Below are 20,965 nucleotides of genomic sequence, written 5' to 3'. Positions count from 1 at the left end.
ACAAATCCTTGAGTGCCTGGTGCACTGGGCCCACAATAACTTGTTTGACATGCATGGTAGTCAACTTGCATTTATTTGTAAATAAATCTTTTTATTGTTTGCTATTAAATGCTTGTAATGTATTATTTTAAGCATTTAAGTCCATGGCTGAACAGAAAACAGTCTTTTAATTTATCTCCTTTTGACCATGAAGGAGCTTTTTATTATAGTTATAGTGGAAGAATCACTGAGCTCTATGAGTTGAGATCCTGAAACCTGTGCTCAACTCACCACCATTTTTAACCTCATTTTTCTGATGTATTAGATCTAGATATCATGTAGCTTTTGTTATTTGTAAATTTTTTTGGTCTTGCTTTTAAATATAACCCTGGTGGTCAAAATGTACTAAAAAAAAAAAAAAAAAACCTGTAAAAATGAAAATTACCCAGATTTTATGACGCTGAAATATTTACTTTATGAAATATTGCTTGGGTAACCATTTAGTTATGTAATTATGTGATTAAACATCTGGGTTCTGGTCTACGTCTCCCCTTAGAAACTATTACTTTTTAAGATTTTTACCAGCAAAGAGTAACTACTATATGACTTGAGTCATAAAGCTAATTGGCATCTAGATCTCCGAGCATATGTTTGTTTATTCTAGTTTTCCTCTTGACAAGTTGCCATAGATTTTTAAAATTGGGAGAGGGGGACTCAGGAAACAATCTGAGTATCCCTATTCCTTTCTTGTAAATTTTTTGACTGCTTTTGTAAATTTTCTTCTTAGGAGTCAGCTTTTGCCTTTTGCAAAAGCCCCTTTTGCCAGGGGCTCAGGGACTGTGTGGAGTGAGACTTGGGAGTTTACCAAATGTTGGTGCTTATTGATAAGCACAGTGCAGTTTCTCATTACGATTTGGTGCATACGAGCTTATTATCAGATGTACTGTAGACCAGACAGACGACCCTAGTTTACCCATTGTTTTACAAGATCCCCAGTACTCTGTGCTCTGTGGAAAGAAGAAACGCAGAGCCTTCTAGTCTTCATATCTGTAGGGTGTTCTCCAAGTTGTTGAAAGTGAGGATATGTACCTAGTTGACCAGTGTATAGTGCTTCTTCAGGGAATCTTCATATTAATGATGTTTTCTGAATAAGCATGCCCAAATATGGTAGGGTACAGTCCTAATCTTTTAGTCCAGACTGCGTCATTGAGCCTGTTAGCAGATAATATATGAGATGTGTCCATCTCCTTCACAATTCGTTTTCAGATTTCTCAGTATATGATGTATTTGTGAATATTGGTAGTGTATTCTCTGGTCACTGTTTTTTTTTAATAGCAGTATGGCCTTTTTTCTCTTTATTTCCTAGAGCCATATAACCCGGTAATTATTATTTCTGGTAGGAAAAGAAGAACATGAGGGATACGGCCAAGCTTGTTTTAAAAGGGTTTACTCATTTGAAATGGAAATAAGCACATGCTATCCATCAGTGGTGTAAATCCCTTCCAAAGAACTAAAATTCAGAAATATGTACACAAGTTAGCCTCTTTACTATAAGTATCCAAAAGAAGCAGGACATACAGCCATACCCCTCTTCTAAATCAGAGGACAGAAAAGACATTCACTGGGCAATGGTCAATGGCAACCCACTCCAGTACTCTTGCCTGGAAAATCCCATGGACGGAGGAGCCTGGTAGGCTGCAGTCCATGGGGTCGCTAAGAATCGGACACGACTGAGTGACTTCACTTTCACTTTTCCCTTTCATGCATTGGAGAAGGGAATGGCAACCCACTCCAGTGTTCTTGCCTGGAGAATCCCAGGGACGGGGGAGCCTGGTGGGCTGCCGTCTATGGGGTCGCACAGAGTCGGACACAACTGAAGCGACTTAGCAGCAGCAGCAGGGCAATGGTCATGTAATTCAAAGATGGAGCATAATACTTTGTTAAGGCAAACAATGTTCTGAGTCCTGTCTGAGCAAGGTGCTTGGCAAAAATGGAGCTGAGTGGTACTGGAAGGGACTGCTTTCCACATTTCCATCTCTGGACATGGCCCATGCCCTACAACACCTCAGCAGGTCTCTGACAGTTCCCAGGCTCATCTTCAGGCAGCTGTGTTGCTGGACCAGTTTTGAGGTTGAATAATTTTGGAACTAACCAGATGTGGGTGAGACTTGGGACATACTGCAGGAGAAATAAAATAATGACTTTTTAAAAAACATACCCACAGAAACAATGTTTAAGCATTGACCACCAGATATGTGTGTTTGGGAGGAAAACCTTGAGAGACAGGAAGTTCTTTTTGTATACAGGAGTGTTTACAAGTGTAATATTTTCATACTCAAAATGAGGAACTGTGGACAGAGATTCCTCTGTTTATCTCTGGTTATTATACCTAGCTTTCTACCTGACCCATTAAATAAACACTTAATAAGTTGAATTCATGCTAAACCAGGATTTTATATGTTTTACAAACATCTGTTGATTCACTCTGTAAACTATTTCTCTGGTATGTGTAGGAAATAGGTATTATTTCTACACAGTACTTGGTTGGTTGCTCAGTCATGTTGGACTCTTTGCTACCCTATGGGCTGCTGCACGCCACACTTCCCTGTCCTTCACTATTTCCCAGAGTTTACTCAAACTCCTATCCATTGAGTTGGTGATGCCATCCAACTGTTTCATCCTCTGTCCCCTGCTTTTCCTCCTCCCCTCGATCTTTCCCAGCATCAGGATCTTTTCCAGTGAGTTAACTCTTCACATCAGGTGACCAAAGTATTGGAGTTTCAACTGCAGCATCAGTCCTTCCAAAGAATATTCAGGACTGATTTCGTTTAGGATTGACCGATTTGATCTCCTTGCTGTCCAAGGAACGCTCAAGAGTCTTCTCTAGCACCATAATTCGAAAGCATCAGTTCTTCAACTCTCAGCCTTCTTTGTGGTCCAGCTCTAATACCCATACATGATTACTGGAAAAACCATAGCTTTGACTATATGGACCTTTGTCAGCGTAGTGATCTCTGCTTTTTCATATTTTGTCTAGGTTTGTCATAGCTTTTTTTCCAAGGAGGAAGCTCTTTTAACTTCATGACTGTAGTCACCATCCGCAGTAATTTTGGAGCCCCCCCAAAATCAAGTATTGTCACTTTTTCCATTTTTACCCCATCTGTTTGCCTTAAAGTAGTGGGACTGGATCCTATGATCTTAGTTTTTTGAATTTGGGGTTTTAAGCTGGCTCTTTCATCTCCTTTTTTACTTTCAAGAGGCTCTTGAGTTTCTCTTCGCTTTCTGCCTTTCTAAGTTGCTTCATGTTTTTGGCAGCTTGAGCAAGAAATAGTAGTAGGAAATTATGAAACCCTTCCGGTGCTTCTAGAGATGGATGATGGTGATGGTTGCATAGCATTGTGAGTGTACTTAATATCACTAAGCTATATGCTTAAAACTGGTTAAGAAAATAAAAAATTCTCCCTTACATGTATTTTACCACATTAAAAAATGAAAGTACTTTATCTTGCCATGCCCATCCCCAAAAAAAAGCCCTTTAAGTGAAAATTCTATAATTATATAATATAAAACTGGGAATTATACAAAAAAAGATCTTAATGACCCACATGACCACAATGGTGTGATCACACTCATCTAGAGCCAGACATCCTCCAATTAGAAGTCAAGTGGGCCTTAGGAAGCATCACTACAAACAAAGCTAGTGAAAGTGGTGGAATTCCAGCTGAGCTATTTCAAATCCTAAAAGATGATGCTGTGAAAGTGCAGCACTCAATATGCCAGAAAATTTGGAAAACTCAGCAGTTGCCACAGGACTCGAAAAGGTCAGTTTTCATTCCACTCCCAAAGAAGAGCAATGCCAAAGAATATTCAAACTACCACTCAATTGCACTCATCTCACACACTAGCAAAGTAATTCTCAAAATTCTACAAGCTAGGCTTCAACATTACGAGAACCAAGAACTTCCAGATATTCAAGCTGGATTTAGAAAAGGCAGAGGAACAAGAGAAAAAATTGCCAACATCCATTGGATCATAGAAAATGAAAGTGAAAAAGTCAGGTTGCTCAGTCGTGTCCAACTCTTTGTGACCCCATGGACACCAGGCTCCTCCATCCATGGGATTTTCTAGGCAAGAGTACTAGAGTGGGTTGCCATTTCCTTCTCCAGGGAATCTTCCTGACCCAGGGATCGAACCCAGGTCTCCTTCATTGTAGACAGGCGCTTTACCAACTGAGCCACCAGGGAAGTCCATAAGCTACCAGGATCGTAGAAAAAGCAAGAGAATTCCAGAAAAACATCTGCTTTATTGACTATGCCAAAGCCTTTGACTGTGTGGATCACAACAAACTGGAAAATTCTTCAAGAGATGGGAACACCAGACCACCTTACCTGCCTTCTGAGAAATCTCTATGCAGGTCAAGAAACAACAGTTAGAACCAGATATGGAACAATGGACTGGCTCCAAATTGGGAAAGGAGTATGTCAAGGCAGTGTATTGTCACCCTGCTTATTTAACTTCTATTCAGAATACTTCATGTGAAATGTCAGGCTGGATGAAGCACAAGCTGGAGTCAAGATTATTGGGAGAAATATCAATAACCTCAGATATGCAGATGACACAACCTTTATGGCAGAAAGTGAAGAGGAACTAAAGAGCCTCTGGTTGAAAATGAAATAGGAAAGTGAAAAAGTTGGCTTAAAACTCAACATTTAAAAATGACGGTCATGCATCTAATCCCATCACTTCATGGCCAGTAGATGGGGAAACAATGGAAACAGTGACAGACTTTATTTTCTTGGGCTCCAAAATCATGGCAGATGATGATTGCAGCCATGAAATTAAAAGACACTTGCTCCTTGGAAGAAAAGCTATAACCAGCCTAGATAGCGTATTAAAAAGCAGAGATATTACTTTGCCAACAAAGGTCCATCCAGTCAAGGCTATGGTTTTTCCAGTGGTCATGTATGGATGTGAGAGTTAGACTGTGAAGAGAGCTGAGTGCTGAAGCACTGATGCTTTTGAACTGTGGTGTTGGAGAAGACTCTTGAGAGTCCCTTGGACTGCAAGGAGATCCAACCAGTCCATTCTAAAGGAAATCAGTCCCAGGTGTTCTTTGGAAGGAGTGATGCTAAAGCTGAAACTCAAATACTTTGGCCACCTGATGCGAAGAGTTGACTCATTGGAAAAGACTCTGATGCTGGGAGAGATTGGGGGCAGGAGGAGAAGGGGACAACAGAGGATGAGACGGCTGGATGGCATCACTGACTCAATGGACATGAGTTTGGGTGAATTCCGGGAGTTGGTGACGGACAGGGAGGCCTGGCATGCTGCAATTCATGGGGTCGCAAAGAGTCGGACATGACTGAGCGACTGAACTGAACTGAACTGAACTGAGGTAGTAGCCAGCTATTCTAAGTCACTTACATGACCATCTGTTAAAATGTTTATGGTTTCTTTGGATTCTGATAAGTTATATGGACTTTACATAAGCCTGTTATTGTTGATGTACAGTTGTACATATAGAGGATTTTTTTTTTTAGAAACTCATATCATGTTATAGCAGAGATGTGTATAGTTTTCATAGTGTTAATGAAAGTGAAACTATGGTTGTTGTTCAGTCGCTCAGTTGTGTCCAACTTTTTGTGACCCCCATGGACTGCAGCACTCCAGGTTCCTCTGTCCTCCACTATCTTTCAGATATCTTTCAGAGTTTGCTCAAACTCATGTCTGTTGAGTCAGTGATGCCATCCAACCATCTCATCCTCTGCTGACCCTTCTCCTGTCCTCAGTCTTTCCCAGCATCAGGGTCTTTTCCAGTGAGTCAGCTCTTCACATCAAGTGACCCAAGTATTGGTGCTTCAGCTTCAGCATCAGTCCTTCCAATGAATATTCAGTGTTGTTTTCCTTTAGGATTGACTGGTAAAAAGATCTTGCTGTCCAGGGGACTCTCGAGTCTTCTCCAGCACCATAGTTTGAAAGCATCAAGTTTTTGGCACTCAGCTGTCTTTATGGTCCAACTCTCCATGACTACTGGAAAAACCAGTAACCGGCTTTGACTATGGGCTTCCCTAGTAGCTCAGACGGTAAAGCATCCACTTGGAATGCAGAAGACTGTAAAGCATCCACTTGCAATGCAGGAGACCAGGGTTCAATCTGTGGGTCGGGAAGATCCCCTGGAGAAGGAAGTAGCAACCCACTCCAGTATTCTTGCCTGGAGAATTCCGTGGACAGAGGAGCCTGGTGGGCTACAGTCCATGGTGTTGCAAAGAGTCAGACACAACTGAGCGACTAACACACACAGCTTTGACTACATGGGCCTTTGTCAGCAAAGTGCTGTCTCTGCTATTTCATACCCTGTCTAGTTTTGTTATAGCTTTTCTTCCAAGGAGCAAGCAGTCATTGTCCACAGTGATTTAGGAGCCCAAGAAAATAAAATCTGCCGCTCTTTGTACATTTTCCCCATCTATTTGCCATTAAATGATGGGACCAGATTTCATGATCTTAGTTTTCTTGAGTGTTGAGTTTTAAGCCAGCTTTTTCACCCTCATGAAGAGGCTCTCTAGTTCCGCTTTGCTTTCTGCTTTTAGAGTGATATCATCAGCATATCTGAGGTTGTTGATGTTTCTTCTGGCAATTTTGATTCCAGCTTGTGCTTCATCCAGCCTGGGCATTTCACATGATGTGCTCTGCATAGACATTAAATAAGCAGAGTGACAGTATCCAGCCTTGATATGCTCCTTTCTCCATTTTGAATCAGTTAGTTGTTCCATGTCCAGTTCTCACTGTTGATCTACATACAGATTTCTCAGGAGGTAAGTAAGGTGGTCTGGTATTCCCATCTCTTTAGGAATTTTCCAGTTTGTTGTGATCCACACAGTCAAAGGCTTTTAGCCTAGTCAATGAAGCAGAAGTAGATATTTTTCTGGAATTCCCTTGCTTTTTCGGTGATCCAACAGATGTTGGCAATTTGATCTCTGGTTCCTCTGCCTTTTCTAAATCCAGCTTGAACATCTGGAAGTTCACAGTTCTCATACTGTTGAAGCCTGGCTTGGAGAATTTTGAGCATTACTTTACTAGCATGTGAGATGAGTGCAATTGTGTGGTAGTTGGAACATTCTTTGGCGTTGCCTTTCTTTGGGATTGGAATGAAAACTGACCTTTTCGAGTCCTGAGGCAACTGCTGAGTTTTCCAAATTTTCTGGCATATTGAGTGTCACACTTTCACAGCATCATCTTTTAGGATTTGAAATAGCTCAGCTGGAATTCCATCACTTCCACTAGCTTTGCTTGTAGTGATGCTTCCTAAGGCCCACTTGACCTCATACTCCAGGATGTTTGGCTGTAGGTGAGTTACCATACCATCGTGGTTATCCTGGTCATGAAGACCTTTTTTGTGTAGTTCTTCCGTGTATTCTTGCCACCACTTCTTAATCTCTTCTGCTTTTGTTAAGTCCTTGCCCTTTCTTTCCTTCATTGTGCCTGTCTTTGCGTGAAATGTTCCCTTGGTATCTCTAATTTTCTTTGAGAGTCTAGTCTTTCCCATTCCGTTGTTTTTCTCTATTTATTTGCATTGTTTACTTAAGGCTTTCTTATCTCTACTTGCTGTTCTCTGGAATTTTGCATTCAGTTGGATATCTTTCCCTTTCTCCTGTGCCTTTCACGTCTCTTCTTCTCTCGGCTATTTGTAAGCTTCCTCTGACAACCATTTTACCTTCTCGCATTTCTGTTTGTTTGGGATGATTTTGGTCACTGCCTCCTATGCAGTGTTACAAACCTCCATCCATAGTTCTTCATTCACTCTGTCTACCATATCTAATCCCTTGGATCTGTTTGCCACCTCTACTGTGTAATCATAGAGGATTTGATTTAGGTCACATCTGAATGATCTATTGGTTTTCTCTACTTTCTGCAACTTAAGTCTGAATTTTGTAGTAAGGAGCTGATCATCTGGGCCACAGTCAGCTCCAGGTCGTTTTTGCTGACTGTATAGAGCTTCTCCATCTTGGCTGCAGAGAATATAATGAATCTGATGTCTGTTTAGGTGCTAACTGACTCGTTTCTGACTCTTTGTGACCCCCCATGGACTATAGCCCACCAGGCTCCTCTCTGTTCATGGGATTTTCCAGGCAAGAATACTGGAGTGGATTGCCAATTCCTCCTCCAGGGAATATTCCCTACCCAGGGATCAAACTCGGGTCTCCTGCATTGCAGGTGGAATTCCTTACCTGCTGAGTCTCATTCTGTACACTGCTTATGTTTCATTTTATCACGTTCTTCATTCTGACTTGCATTAGAGTTGGAATAAATTAAAAGAATAGAAAGTTCAACTGGAGGTGGTTGCCAGTTCAATTCAAGGAGGAGATTCCCAACAATTTAGACCTTTTGAAAAAGCTTTCTTTAAAAAAAAAAAAGTTCTTTTTTTATCTTAGCTGTGCTCTGTCTTCACTGCAGTGCACAGGGTCTTCACTGTAGTGTGGGCGCTTTCTCTAGTTGCAGTGTGCGGGCTTCTTGTGGAGCACAGGCTGCAGAGCTCTTGGGCTTCAGTAGTTGTGGTGCTGGGTTAGCCGTTCTGGGGCATGTGGGATCTTAGTTTCCTGGCCAGGGATTGAACCCACATCCCCTGCATTGGAAGGTGGATTCTTAACTACTGGACCGACCACCAGGGAAGTCCCTAAAAAGCTCACTTTCTAATATGACTCCCTCACCATACAGAACATTCATGTTTCGGGACTCCTGAGGTCAGGATTGAGTGTAGGTTCAAGAAGTTGAGGACGGCTTCTGCCACTGAGAGACGTGACCTGAGAACTTCTCTAGGAATAAATTTTCATCTCTGAAATGAGGTAGATTGAATGACATATTTCGTCTGATTCTCACATTCCATGGCTTTGAAAATTTGAGAGAAAAGATGGCATGGAGCCAGAAAGAACTTTAGTTTCTCAGTTCTGGATAAGGAGTGGGTCTGACCATGTGTCCTGAATAATCAGGAAAGTTTTTTAGTCGGTCAGTGCCAACATATGTAGAGTTTACCCCAAACGTTGGTAAACTTTGTGTACAGGGACAGATAATACACATTTCTGGCTTTTCAGGCCATCTGATCTGTCACACATTCTAAATTCTGCTCTTGTTTCTTTCTGGATGCACCCTGTGGCAGGATCATAGTTTGCCAACCAGGGATTGAACCTGTGCCCCTTGTATTGGAAGCACAGAGTCAGAATTTACTGGACCACCAGGGAAGTCTTTAAATTCTGATCTTGTAGTGGGAAAGCAGTCACAGATGATTGAGATTTGGCTAACAGTTACTTTGATGACTCCTGGTTTCATTCTAAATACCTATTTTTCTAACTATCTCAAGTTAGGCAGAGAAATCAGTGGAAAAACACTATTAAGGCAATTTTATTAATTCCATGTACATAATATAACTAGTCTTTCATATCTAAAGATAACAGTCCAACCAGTTGTCATAATTTCATGGTCTACATACCTTAAGTTAATGGAGTGGATTTATAAAAGATACAAAAATATTTCACTGGCTTGGGAAAATGTGGTTTTGAGACTTCATTATGAGGAGGGATATAGGATGTGCTAGAGATTTTTCAAACCTCAAAGGCTTTTCAAAATTTATACTGTTAATAAAGTTCTTGCCTATTCTATACTTTATCTTCATTAAGAGCCTGAATTAGAGCAGATTTCTGTATTGACCATCTAGTGATGTCCATGTGTAGAGTCATCTCTTTTGTGGTTCGAAGAGGGTGTTTGCTATGACCAGTGCATCTCTTCGCAAAACTCTGTTAGCCTTTGCCGTACTTCATTTTGTACGCCAAGGCCAAACTTGCCTGTTACTGCAAGTATCTCTTGACTTCCTACTTTTGCATTCCAATCCTCTGTGATGAAAAGAATGTCTTTGGTGTTAGTTCTAGAAGTGTTCTACTTTTGTTTCTTTGGCATTAGTAGTTGGGAGCATAGACTTGGATTACTGTGATGTTGAATGGTTTGCTGGAATCAAAGGAGATCATTCTGTCGTTTCTGAGATTGCGCCCAAGTACCGCATTTTGGACTCTTTTGTTGACTGTGAGGGCTACTCCGTTTCTTCTAAGGGATTCTTGCCCACAGTAGTAGGTATAATAGTCATTTGAATTAAATTCACCCATTCCAGCTCACTTTACTTCACTGATTTCTAAAACGTCAGTGTTTACTCTTTCCCTCTCCTGCTTAACCACGTCCAGTTTACCTTGATTCATTGACCTAACATTCCAGGTTCCTATGCAGTATTGTTCCTTAGAGCATCAGACTTTACTTTCACCACTAGACACATCCACAACTGGGCGTTGTTTTTGCTTTTTTTTTTTTGACATTTTAATTTAATTTAATTTTTTAACTTTACAATATTATATTGGTTTTGCCATATATCAACATGAATCCGCCACAGGTATACATGTGTTCCCCATCCTGAACCCTCCTCCCTCCTCCCTCTCTGTACCATTGTAACATGTATAATATCATGTATGAAACGAGTCGCCAGTCCAGGTTCAATGCACGATACTGGAAGCTTCTTCATTCTTTATGGAGCTGTTTCTTCCCTCTTCCCCAGTAGCATATTGGACACCTACAGACCTGCGCTCTCATCTACAATGTCATATCTTTTTGCCTTATCATACTGTTCATGGGGTCCATTCAAAATTGTGGGGGTCTGTTCTAAATGTTAGTGAGTACCTCATCCTGATTGTTGTCAGTTCATAAAAAGAAGCAGTTGACTTCAGGGGCCCAGAAATGAATTTCTGGCCAAATTTAGAATTCAGCTTCTCAGAGCTAGACAATCCTTAAAGATGATTTCATTTGAAATAGCAAATTTATTGCACACATCACTAAGAATATTTCAAGCAATAACTCTTAATAACCTGCCATATTGGTTGTTCTCTTTGTTAATGGGTGATAAAACCTAACAGCCAAGAGAAGAAACTGTACCCCCAAAAGTGAAATTTTGAAAATTTTAATTTCCTAGCAATTTTTCCTTATCTTTCATGCTCCTCTACCTTCTGTTTCCTCCTCATCCCACCCTCTGCCTCTGGTAACCACAAGTCTGATCTCTTTCTATGAGTTTGGGGTTTTTTTAGGTTCCACATAAAAGTGAAATCATACATTATTTGTCTTTCTTATACTTATTTCATTTAGCATAGTGCCTCAGATCCATCTATAATGTTGCACATGTTAAAAAAATTTTTTTTAAAGAAAATTAGTTTGTCACGTGAGTGCCTCTTTTTTTTTTAAGTCTGTTTTATTTCCAATGATTTGAAATGCCATTCTCATCATATATTTTGTACTTGAATTTATTTCTGGATTGTTAATTTTGTTCCATAACTTCTGATTATGCTGCCAAACTACCATGAGAATAAGTATTATCTTTTTTAATATATTTGTTATTTTTATGTTTTAATATATATTTGTGACCCTTTGTTTTTAAAATAAAAAATTCTAGTTGCTATTTTAGTGTTCTGTTAAACTTTAAATCATATATGAATTAAAATTTATTTTCAGCTAAATCTCTAAAACCAATTTTTTTATGTCTGCTTATGAACTCTGGTCAGTGCTTTATATACTTTGGGAGTATTCTGTGGTCAAATATAAACACTATATAACTCCATGATTTCTCCTGAGTTTGAAGATTTTTTTTTTCTTTTCTAGCCTTTAATCTAGACAATGAACAACCAGATTATGATATGGACTCAGAAGATGAGACCTTATTAAATAGACTTAACAGAAAGATGGAAATTAAGCCTTTGCAATTTGAAATTATGATTGACAGACTTGAAAAAGCCAGTTCGAATCAGGTACTGTACCTTGTAAAAATGTCTCTTGTCTTAACATTTCATCTAATTAGCAGTTTTATTTTGCATTTTATTTAGACCTAAGTATATTACATTTTACTGTCATTTATATTATTTTACTGTCTCTTGAATTTCTTTTCCTAAGATCCTTTAATTTCTATTTACAATATTCCTTGACAGTTCAAGAAATACTTAAGCATACTGTCTTTGAATAAGAGTATGAAAAGTACAGTTCTGACTTTTTTCTTGTTTGGATATAAAAATAATACTAGTTACATTGTTATAATATCTTCTTGATCCTTTTCATAGAACTGTCTTTTTGACACTTCAGTAACTAAATTTGCTCAGTTGAGTTGCATTGGTAGTCATCTCATATCAATAAAGTTGCTCAGATTTGTATTAAGGTGCTTTTACCATTTAAGATTATTTTAGTTTTGCTTATTTATATAACATAGAAAATTTTAAGTGAAAGAATTATTTACAAAAAAAGGAATTTTCTTTAGTGGAACATTCTATACATGATACAAGGACTGTAAAAACAGAACAGAGAATTGCTAAAGTGGAAAACTCTAAGGTTTGTTTAAAGCATTTCTACATGTGCATAGAAAATAAGAATGTGCAACAAAATGCCAGCAATGGTTATATTTAGGTACTGGAATTATTGGTGATTTTTATGTTCTTTTTCTTTGTTTTCCAAATTTATTATAATGAGCATGTATTGATATTACAGTTAAATTTTAAAAATAAAAGTAATAGTTGCTGTGCCTATGTGGTATATTAATATGCTAATTTTTATTAATGCAGTAAGAAGTTACTAATATAAATAAGCTTTTTACACTAGACTGTTAAAACTTTTCACTTGTTTAACTATACAAATTCATTATTTTCTCCCGACTTCCAAGTTAGTCCTTTAAATCCCTGAGGTATTACCAGCTCTTCAGAACATTTCCCACACTTATCCATTGTAGAATGACTTCACTGCATATTTAGCCTATCAGTCTCCCCACAACTCATTTTGATGGAAAGTAATATGAAGTATACTAACCCAAAAAATGCATTAAAACTGAATTTTATAAAATTCAACTTAATTGTATAAAAATTTTAAAAAAAAGAAAAAGAAAAGATGGATTATTTTGACTGAATTATTAATAGGTTTTGTATAGTAAAAGATCTCCTCTATGAAAAATAATTCTACTTGTATTTTTGAGAGGTTGTCTTTTCTTATTGGAAATTTGTTTTAATCATCAAGGTGAAAGTCATTATAATTAGTCCTCACAGTTTTCCTAGGATTTTGATCACTGGCATCAGATATAGTTTCAGTTTTTCTTCTTTATGTGTAAATTTTCCTAGCAATCCTAGGCTTGATCAGACTTGTGTTATTTCTACTGTTTTCCATGATTGCTCAGAAATTCTCATGGTGGCTGAAATTATGTCATCAGAAGCTTGCAGCTGTTTTTTCTGTAGTTTGCTTTCTTTCATTCAGTTAGTAATATTTATTTAATGTTCAAGTGAATAAGACAAGTGATAGAGGCTTTTCCTTTGTGAACTTACCATCTAAGTGAGTACAGGATAAACAAAAAACATGTCAACAATGCAATTAACTATCCACTATAATCAGTATCACCAACTCAATGGACATGAGTTTGAACAAACTCCAGAAGATGGTAAAGAACAAGGAAGCCTGGCGTGCTGCAGTTCATGGGGTTGCAAAGAGTCGGACATGCCTGAGCGACTGACCAACAACGATAATCAGCATCATCCTATTTCAGTTCTCTTTGCTCACATGCAAATTTCCAGGCCATAAAACAATTGACTAGGTTCTCAGAGCATAATAGTATCTACTTTCTGCAAAGAAGATGAAGGTGAAGGTTTTGCCATAGGAATAAAAAGTTGGTCTTATTAATAGAACCAGAGATTAAATAGAACCAAGCAAAAGCCAGACCTTATTCCAAGTGTCTGATCTGGGAATTCATGGGTTTCTTTATTTGCTTATTTTGCAAGGCAGTATAATACCAGAGTCCAGGGCAAGGAATCAAGTTTATGGTTAAACTGGTATTAGATTGGTAGAGAAAGACATAAAAGATGGACTGAGGCAAAAGCTTCTGCTGCCACTATTCTGTGGATACTGTTGCAATGAAGTTATTGAAAACTACTGTTGCCAGCATCCGTGATTATTTTCAGCCCCCATCCTTTTGTCTTATTTGAGCTCTCATTTCTTAAAACTGTCATCACCTTTGGTCTTTCAAATATAGATCATTTCCTTTTGGTTTCCTTAATGATTTTTTATGACCATTTCTTCTAACTTTATTTTACTGGCTCCCTTTTCATTCAACTGCTGTGAACATTAAGGTTTCATAAAATTTTGTTCTTGGTATTCATATCCTGATTATTTGGGGGTTAATCACCTCATTGCGGAGTTTTGTGTGTATTATAAAATACGTATGCCTTTAGCCTTGACCTCTTTCTTAAGCCCCAGGATATTCTTTTTTCTCATCTTGTGCTGCCTTATGGATTCTCCATCTAGACCCACAGACCCTTAAGTTTAATCTTTCTAAAACTTAATCTCTTAACTTCAGATGATCTTATACTATATTCATTCTCTCTTCAGTGACTCCCAAAATTTAGGATCTTGTGGGTTTTTAAAACCCCTTATCTTTAGTTGCTAAATTTCTGACTCTTTGTTGTGCACCTGTGTGTTCCTTGAATACTCAATCTTCAATGATTTCTTCTCTCATTTCTTCAGTCTTTTTCTTTTTGCCCAAAAATGTGCCAAGGGGCCCTATTTCCAAAAGAGCCCTTTCACTTGAGCCTGTCTTTCTCAATAAACTACCACCTTCTGTTTTTTGGCTTTTTTTTAAATCACAGTTACATTTTCAAATTACACTCATTCCACATGCTAACAAGGTAATGCTCCTAATCCTTCAAACTAGGCTTCAACAGTATGTGAACTGGGAATTTCTAGATGTACAGATTTAGAAAAGACAGAGGAACCAGTAGTAAGTTGTCAACGTCCATTGGATCATAGAAAAAGCAAGGGAATTCCAGAAAAATATCTACTTCTGCTTCAGTGACTAGGCTAAAGCCTTTGACTGTTTGGATCACAACAAAATGTGGAAAATTCTTAAAGAGACGGAAATACCAGATCACCTTACCTGCCTCTTGAGAAACCTGTATGCAGGTCAAGAAGCAATAGTGAGAACTGGACATGGAACAACAGACTGGTTCAAAATTTGGAAGGGAGTGCATCAAGGCTGTATATCGTCATCTTGCTTATTTAACTTCTATGCAGAGTACATCATGTGGAATGCCAGACTGAATGAAGCACAATCTAGAGTCAAGATTGCTGGGAGAAGTAACAACAACCTCAGCTATGCAGATGATACCACTCTAATGGCAGAAGGTGAAGAGAAACTAAAGAGCCTGTTGATGAGGGTGAAAGAAGAGAGTGGAAAAGCAGGCTTGAAACTCAACATTCAAGAAACTAAGATCATGGCATCCCATCCCATCATTTCATGGCAAATAGATGGGAAAGCAATGAAACAGTGACAGACTTTATTTTCTTGGGCTCCAAAATCACTGCAGATGGTGACTGCAGCCATGAAATTAAAAGACGCTTGCTCCTTGGAAGAAAAGCTATGAACAGCCTAGACAGCATATTAAAAAGCAGAGACATCACTTTGCCGACAAAGGTCCATATAGTCAAAGCTATGATTTTTCCAGTAGTCATGTACAGATGTGAGAGTTGGACCACAAAGAAGGCTGAGTGCTAAAGAACTGATGCTTTCAAACTATGTTGTTGAAAAGGATTCTTGAGGGTCCCTTGGACAGCAAGGAGATTAAACCAGTCAGTCCTAAAGGAAATCAACCCTGAATATTCATTGGAAGGACTGATGTTGAAGCTGACGCTCCAATACTTTGGCCACCTGATGTGAAAAGCTGACTCACTGGAAAAGACCCTGATTCCTGGGAAAGATTTAAGGCAGGAGGAGAAGTGAATGACCGAGGATGAAATGGTTGGATGGCATCACCGACTCAATGGATATGAATTTGAGCAAACTCAGGGATGAGAGTGAAGGCAAGGGAAGCCTGGCATGCACTAATACTCAGTTCTGAAGTTCTTACGTTGTTCTCTTATTAATTTGTGTCTCTTACATTAATTCCCATATTGTCAGTTTCTTTAGGTACTGGATTTGTCTTAAAGTTTACTTTGTTATCTTACCCACAACCGATAGCACAAATGATGGACTGAGACTTGTTATTGGACTGTTGGGTAGTTGATATAGTAATGTTGGACTTACTGCTTAACTGGCTATTTTATATGTAAAAGCATTAATTTTTACATGTGTTTTATTCATTTGTGTATTAAATATTAAATTTATGCATTTATTGAAATTTCTAAACCATGAATTTTGTATATGTGTGCATGCTCAGTCATGTCTGACTGACTGCCACCCCATGGACTGTAGCCTGCCAGGTTCCTCTGTCCTGGAATTTTCCAGGCAAGAATAATGGATTGGGTTGCCATTTCCTCCTCCAGGGGATCTTCCCTACCCAGGGTTCGAACCTGTGTCCCCTGCATCTCCTTTATTGTAGGCGGACTCTTTACCATTGAGCTACCAGGGAAGGCTGAGTTTTGTATGTAAGCAAAGTAAATGATCTTTGTTCTCATGGAGCTAGTTGCAGTCTGTTGTTTTTCAGTCACTCGGTTGTGTCTGACTCTTTGCAACCTCATGGACTGCAGCACGCCAGGCTTCCCTGTCCTGCACTCTCTCCCTGAGTTTGCTCACTTATGTCCATTGAGTTGACGATGCCATCCAACCATCTCATCCTCTGTCGCCCCCTTCTCCTCCTGCCCTCAATCTTTCCCAGCATCAGGCTCTTTTCCAATGAGTCGGCTCTTCGCATCAGGTGGCCAGAGTATTGGAGCTTCAGCATCAGTCCTTCCAATGAGTATTCAGTCTAAAAGAAGAATAATTTTTATCTCCCATCCCTTACCCTCAAAATAAGTAAGTCAAGTAAGTCAGAGCTGTCTTGGAAATCATAAATTTATCACAGATCCCTTTGCCAATTAAATAGTAGTTTCCACTGCTTTCTAGTGGGTGAAGTGCTAAATGGCAGAACTTTTATCTTAGGATATAAAAGTAGTGGGATTCTGTTTTTGTGGATTTTCAATCATGTGGTTTAATTTGTGGCTATTTTATCTGTATATAGATCTTGCCAGTTAAATTTAATGTTGTCACCATGATAGTAGAGAGGCACTGATACTGGTTGCCCTAGAATAACTAAAGCTAATTTTTACAGAATGAGTAAAACCAAAATTATCCAATAAAATAAAAGTTGGTCATCAGTCGAGTTCAGTCGCTCAGTCGATATAACAATATGAAAACAGCAGTTGACTGAGAAAATACAGTTAACCCAGAAAAGTAATGTCAGGATGTTTAAACTGTGTATTGGGTTCTTGTTACCTCAGCTATAAAGAGGGCGCTTAACCACCAGGCAGGACATTTCTAGCAGGAGCAAGAAGCACCAAGAGAAGAAAATCTGAGGCATTGTTTTAATCTCCTGACATCTCTTGCAGAAAGATAGGAAGCAGTGTTATTTTGATAACACTGTATCGGCAATTCACCATGATTCTTCGGGTTGATGGAAAGAGATTATGTTCCTCCCCACTCCAGGATTAGATTAAGTTCTTGATTTAATCAGTGAAGGTTATAAAATTTTATCAGAAGCAGAATGACCAGAGTTGAAGCACATGCAATGTCACAGCACTGTTCCCCTTGGTCCCCAGAGCTACCAGTTATGCTACGAAGCCCCAAGCATGTGGTGGAATTTTGTTAGATCCAGAAAGCTCTGTTCTTATTCTTCCACCGTCCTTATAGACTTTGAAAGTATGCATCATCATTCCACAGAACTTCAACAGTGGGAGACTGTTCACTTCAGGCTGATGTTTGGAAAATATTCGTTCTTTTGGTTTGGTCTCATGTTTCAGGCTCTGGCTGTCCTCTTTAGAGACCATGTTACTCAGTCTCTCAGATGCACTTAAGCTGACTCCACTGAGACTGAATAAACCAAACAATGGCCATTTATAATTGTATTGCACTAAAAGTAACTGTCACACGGACTGGAATACTTGAGTTGATATTGTCAGTGTAGTCTCTTCCTGTAGTCACACCATCTTGGCAGCCAAATTATAATAAGAAACCAACTAATTAGCTCTAGTAGTCACCATCATAGGACTAAAAGTCCAAATGATCATTGTCCAAATGATTGTTACATTTATTGCATCAAGTAATACCAATATGAGAAATCAGATCATATTAAAAATACGTTTTGTAAGTCATACTTTCTTCAAATGAATTAATACAACCACCAAATTGATTAGTATGCTGATCTTAAAATTTCAGTGATATTTCCCCCCCATTTCCAAGTTTTAGGAGATATTTCAGTTTGTTTTGAAAATGAATCTTCATCTCTAAAGTAATAAAAGTAAAAAGATTGGGGTACCACTACTTCAGTAGGCATTCACAGCCCTAAAACTCCATAATATTTTTCTAAGCTTCACTACAAATGGATCTTTGTAACCCCTAATCCATCTTGTTAGCCTCTGTGATCTTCGCAAAGAGCAGGGAAACAGATGTGACCAAGCAAATTTTTACAAACTTTACTTTTGAGATAATGTCAACATATGTTGGCTGCATTGATAAAGGAGAGAGAGATCTCTGAGATGCCACTGTCCCAGACATGACATTGTCATCAGAAAGATGAATATTGAGAATAAGGATTCTCTAGTATTTAATCAGCTTTGTAGAGAAATTGTTTTGTATGTGACTGGTACAAAAAATTCAAGATTGTATAGTGTTGAAAATTCTGGAAACATGCTTAGTTTGTCCTTTTCAATTTCAGAGAAGTCATGTGTGTATTCAGTTAGCAATATATTAGAAAGTATTCATTTATTTTGGAGGGAGGTAAAAAGAAACCACCTGTAAATTCTATTTTCTGTTGAAAAACAGAAACGCTTAATGATGCTAGTAGACGAAGACTAGTAGGTCCTCCAGTGTGTGGAATCACAGAGTATCAGAATTTCGAAGGACTCTGGATATCTCTAGTTCAAGACTTACTGTAGACTTCTCATTAATTCAGGCTTCTTAAATATTTTAAGTGGTGGAACTCACTACCTCTTAGGGCAAATTTCTAATTTTGGTAAATCTTACTAATAAATTCTTTGTTAGATTGAATTGAATTGTGCTTTTTGCCATCATGATACCTGATCATAACTGTTAGACTGACCACATTTTTTTCCTGTAGACAAAGTTTAATCTTTAAATGTTTTCCCCAAGGATTGTAATTAATGACAGTTTTTATTTTTTATTTAGCTTGTAACACTTCAAGAAGCAAAACTGCTGCTAAACGAAGATGATTACCTTATTAAAGCTGTATATGACTACTGGGTGAGAAAACGTAAAAACTGCAGGGGACCATCCCTCATTCCTCAGATAAAACAAGAGAAAAGAGATGGCTCTACCAACAATGACCCTTATGTTGCCTTTCGGAGGAGAACAGAAAAAATGCAAACTCGAAAGGTAATATGCAAATTAGGTTTAACTGAATGTACCTAGATAGTATTTAAGACCAATACTTTTTTTTTCTGCCTATAGCTTGAGTAATTTTGAGTAATTTGGACATAAAGTGACGCTAATGACATTGTTGAACTTTATATTAGAAAGCCTGCTCTTCAGTAACCTCTATCCTCCAGTTGTTTGCAATGTTTGTTTAATGTTTATTTAATACCGATGAGCTTTATAAATCTATTGATTACATCATTTTAGGCTTGCAGTTGAAGTGATATGAGGAAATTCATGTTATGAGGAAACAGGAGTTTTGAGTTCTTCAGTAAGCTGTACATTCTATACGTATCTTCTATTTGGAAGCTTAAGAGTTCCTTTGAAACCATATTCTAAATCATGAATGTAAAAAAGGACTTTACTCCCTCTAACTCCTGTGGGGTCATGGGAAGTTGGTAAAGGTTCATTTTCAAGCCTGTTCTGCTAACAGTCACAAGTAAGACAGTAAGACGGCAAAATCTTTTTCCCCTTTTCTGAACTGTCAGTTGTGTCAGATTTCAAATTGACAAACTTGTCCTCACCTAGCTTTCACAAGCAAGATGAGCCAGAATTCTAAGAGAAACTGGGTCTCATGCTGTGAAATGATACGGTAAAGAAGAAAACGTTATTTTAGAGGGGGTAGTCACTGTCTTCCACTTCTCATAATAATAAACACCAGACGCAGTAACACATTCTGTAACGTTGTAGAATATTAGGAACATGCAGACGTAAAAAACGGAAGGAATTGTAATTGGAGGTCCAGCGTTTTCTCTGGATTCCTGTTTCTCCAAACATGGAGTGCTTGTCCTTGTCAGCTGTTAATATAACAGCTGTGAAGCATAACAGCTGCCAGGGAAAGTATATTTTAGGGGAAACTCTTCTGCTTAACAACTAGTTTTTATAACTATTTCTTGGATTTCCCAAATGTAGATGACCTTCCCTAACCCAGACTGAGTTTTCAATTTGGTGTTTTGGTTTTTGGCTACGGAGATATTAGATATTTCATGAAGATTAATGCCTTGTTTAGAAAAGACTATATGAGATAAATTTGTAAATACAGTAAGGTTTTATAAATTTAGATATGAGGAAGGAGAGGTTTATCTGAATTATTGAAAAATCTAAATTTCCAATTTTTAAGAGAAATATAATTGGTTCAGATGTATTGCAAAACAGCAATATATTTTGAAGGAAAAGTACTGTTGGGTTTCTTTTAATGGATAAGCATGAATACTTAAAATAGCAGTATTATTGACATAAAAAAACAATATTCCTAATACTTAAATGTGTTTTATTCTTACATAAGTTAAATCACTGTTTTCTAACCAGCACATTTTGCGAATTGCTAGAAACAAGTTCCTGTGTTTAGGCATTTCTCCATTGTATAATAACTAGGCCAGCATTTTCCTGACGCTGTGATTCCTACCCTTCCTCTTATCTGTTATTTTCTTATTCATCTCTAGCATGGTACATTTTCTTTTTCAATGGTCTTTTTATTTCTCTGTCTTTAGTTGTGGGACCAGAGACTATTCCCCTTCACATATACTATTGTTTCTTGGAAATGTC

The 20,965-nt window shown here is 38.2% G+C and overlaps 1 protein-coding gene across 3 annotated transcripts in view; it reads left to right on the top strand.

Moving 5' to 3' along the window:
• EPC2 (enhancer of polycomb homolog 2) overlaps window positions 1–20,965 on the top strand; it is a 127,297-nt gene that overhangs the window by 74,754 nt on the left and 31,578 nt on the right. For all 3 annotated transcript variants that reach the window (XM_024976769.2, XM_024976767.2, NM_001192242.2), the window contains 2 exons: window positions 11,659–11,804; window positions 19,175–19,381. In XM_024976769.2, coding sequence (XP_024832537.1) covers window positions 11,659–11,804; window positions 19,175–19,381 — 353 coding nt within the window. The remainder of the gene's footprint in view (window positions 1–11,658; window positions 11,805–19,174; window positions 19,382–20,965) is intronic.

Source organism: Bos taurus, chromosome 2 (genome assembly GCF_002263795.3).
Source record: "Bos taurus isolate L1 Dominette 01449 registration number 42190680 breed Hereford chromosome 2, ARS-UCD2.0, whole genome shotgun sequence".
In the NCBI taxonomy this organism is placed as follows: domain Eukaryota; kingdom Metazoa; phylum Chordata; class Mammalia; order Artiodactyla; family Bovidae; genus Bos; species Bos taurus.
The sequence above is the reverse complement of the archived record's forward strand: the minus strand, read 5'-3'. Positions and strand labels throughout refer to the sequence as shown.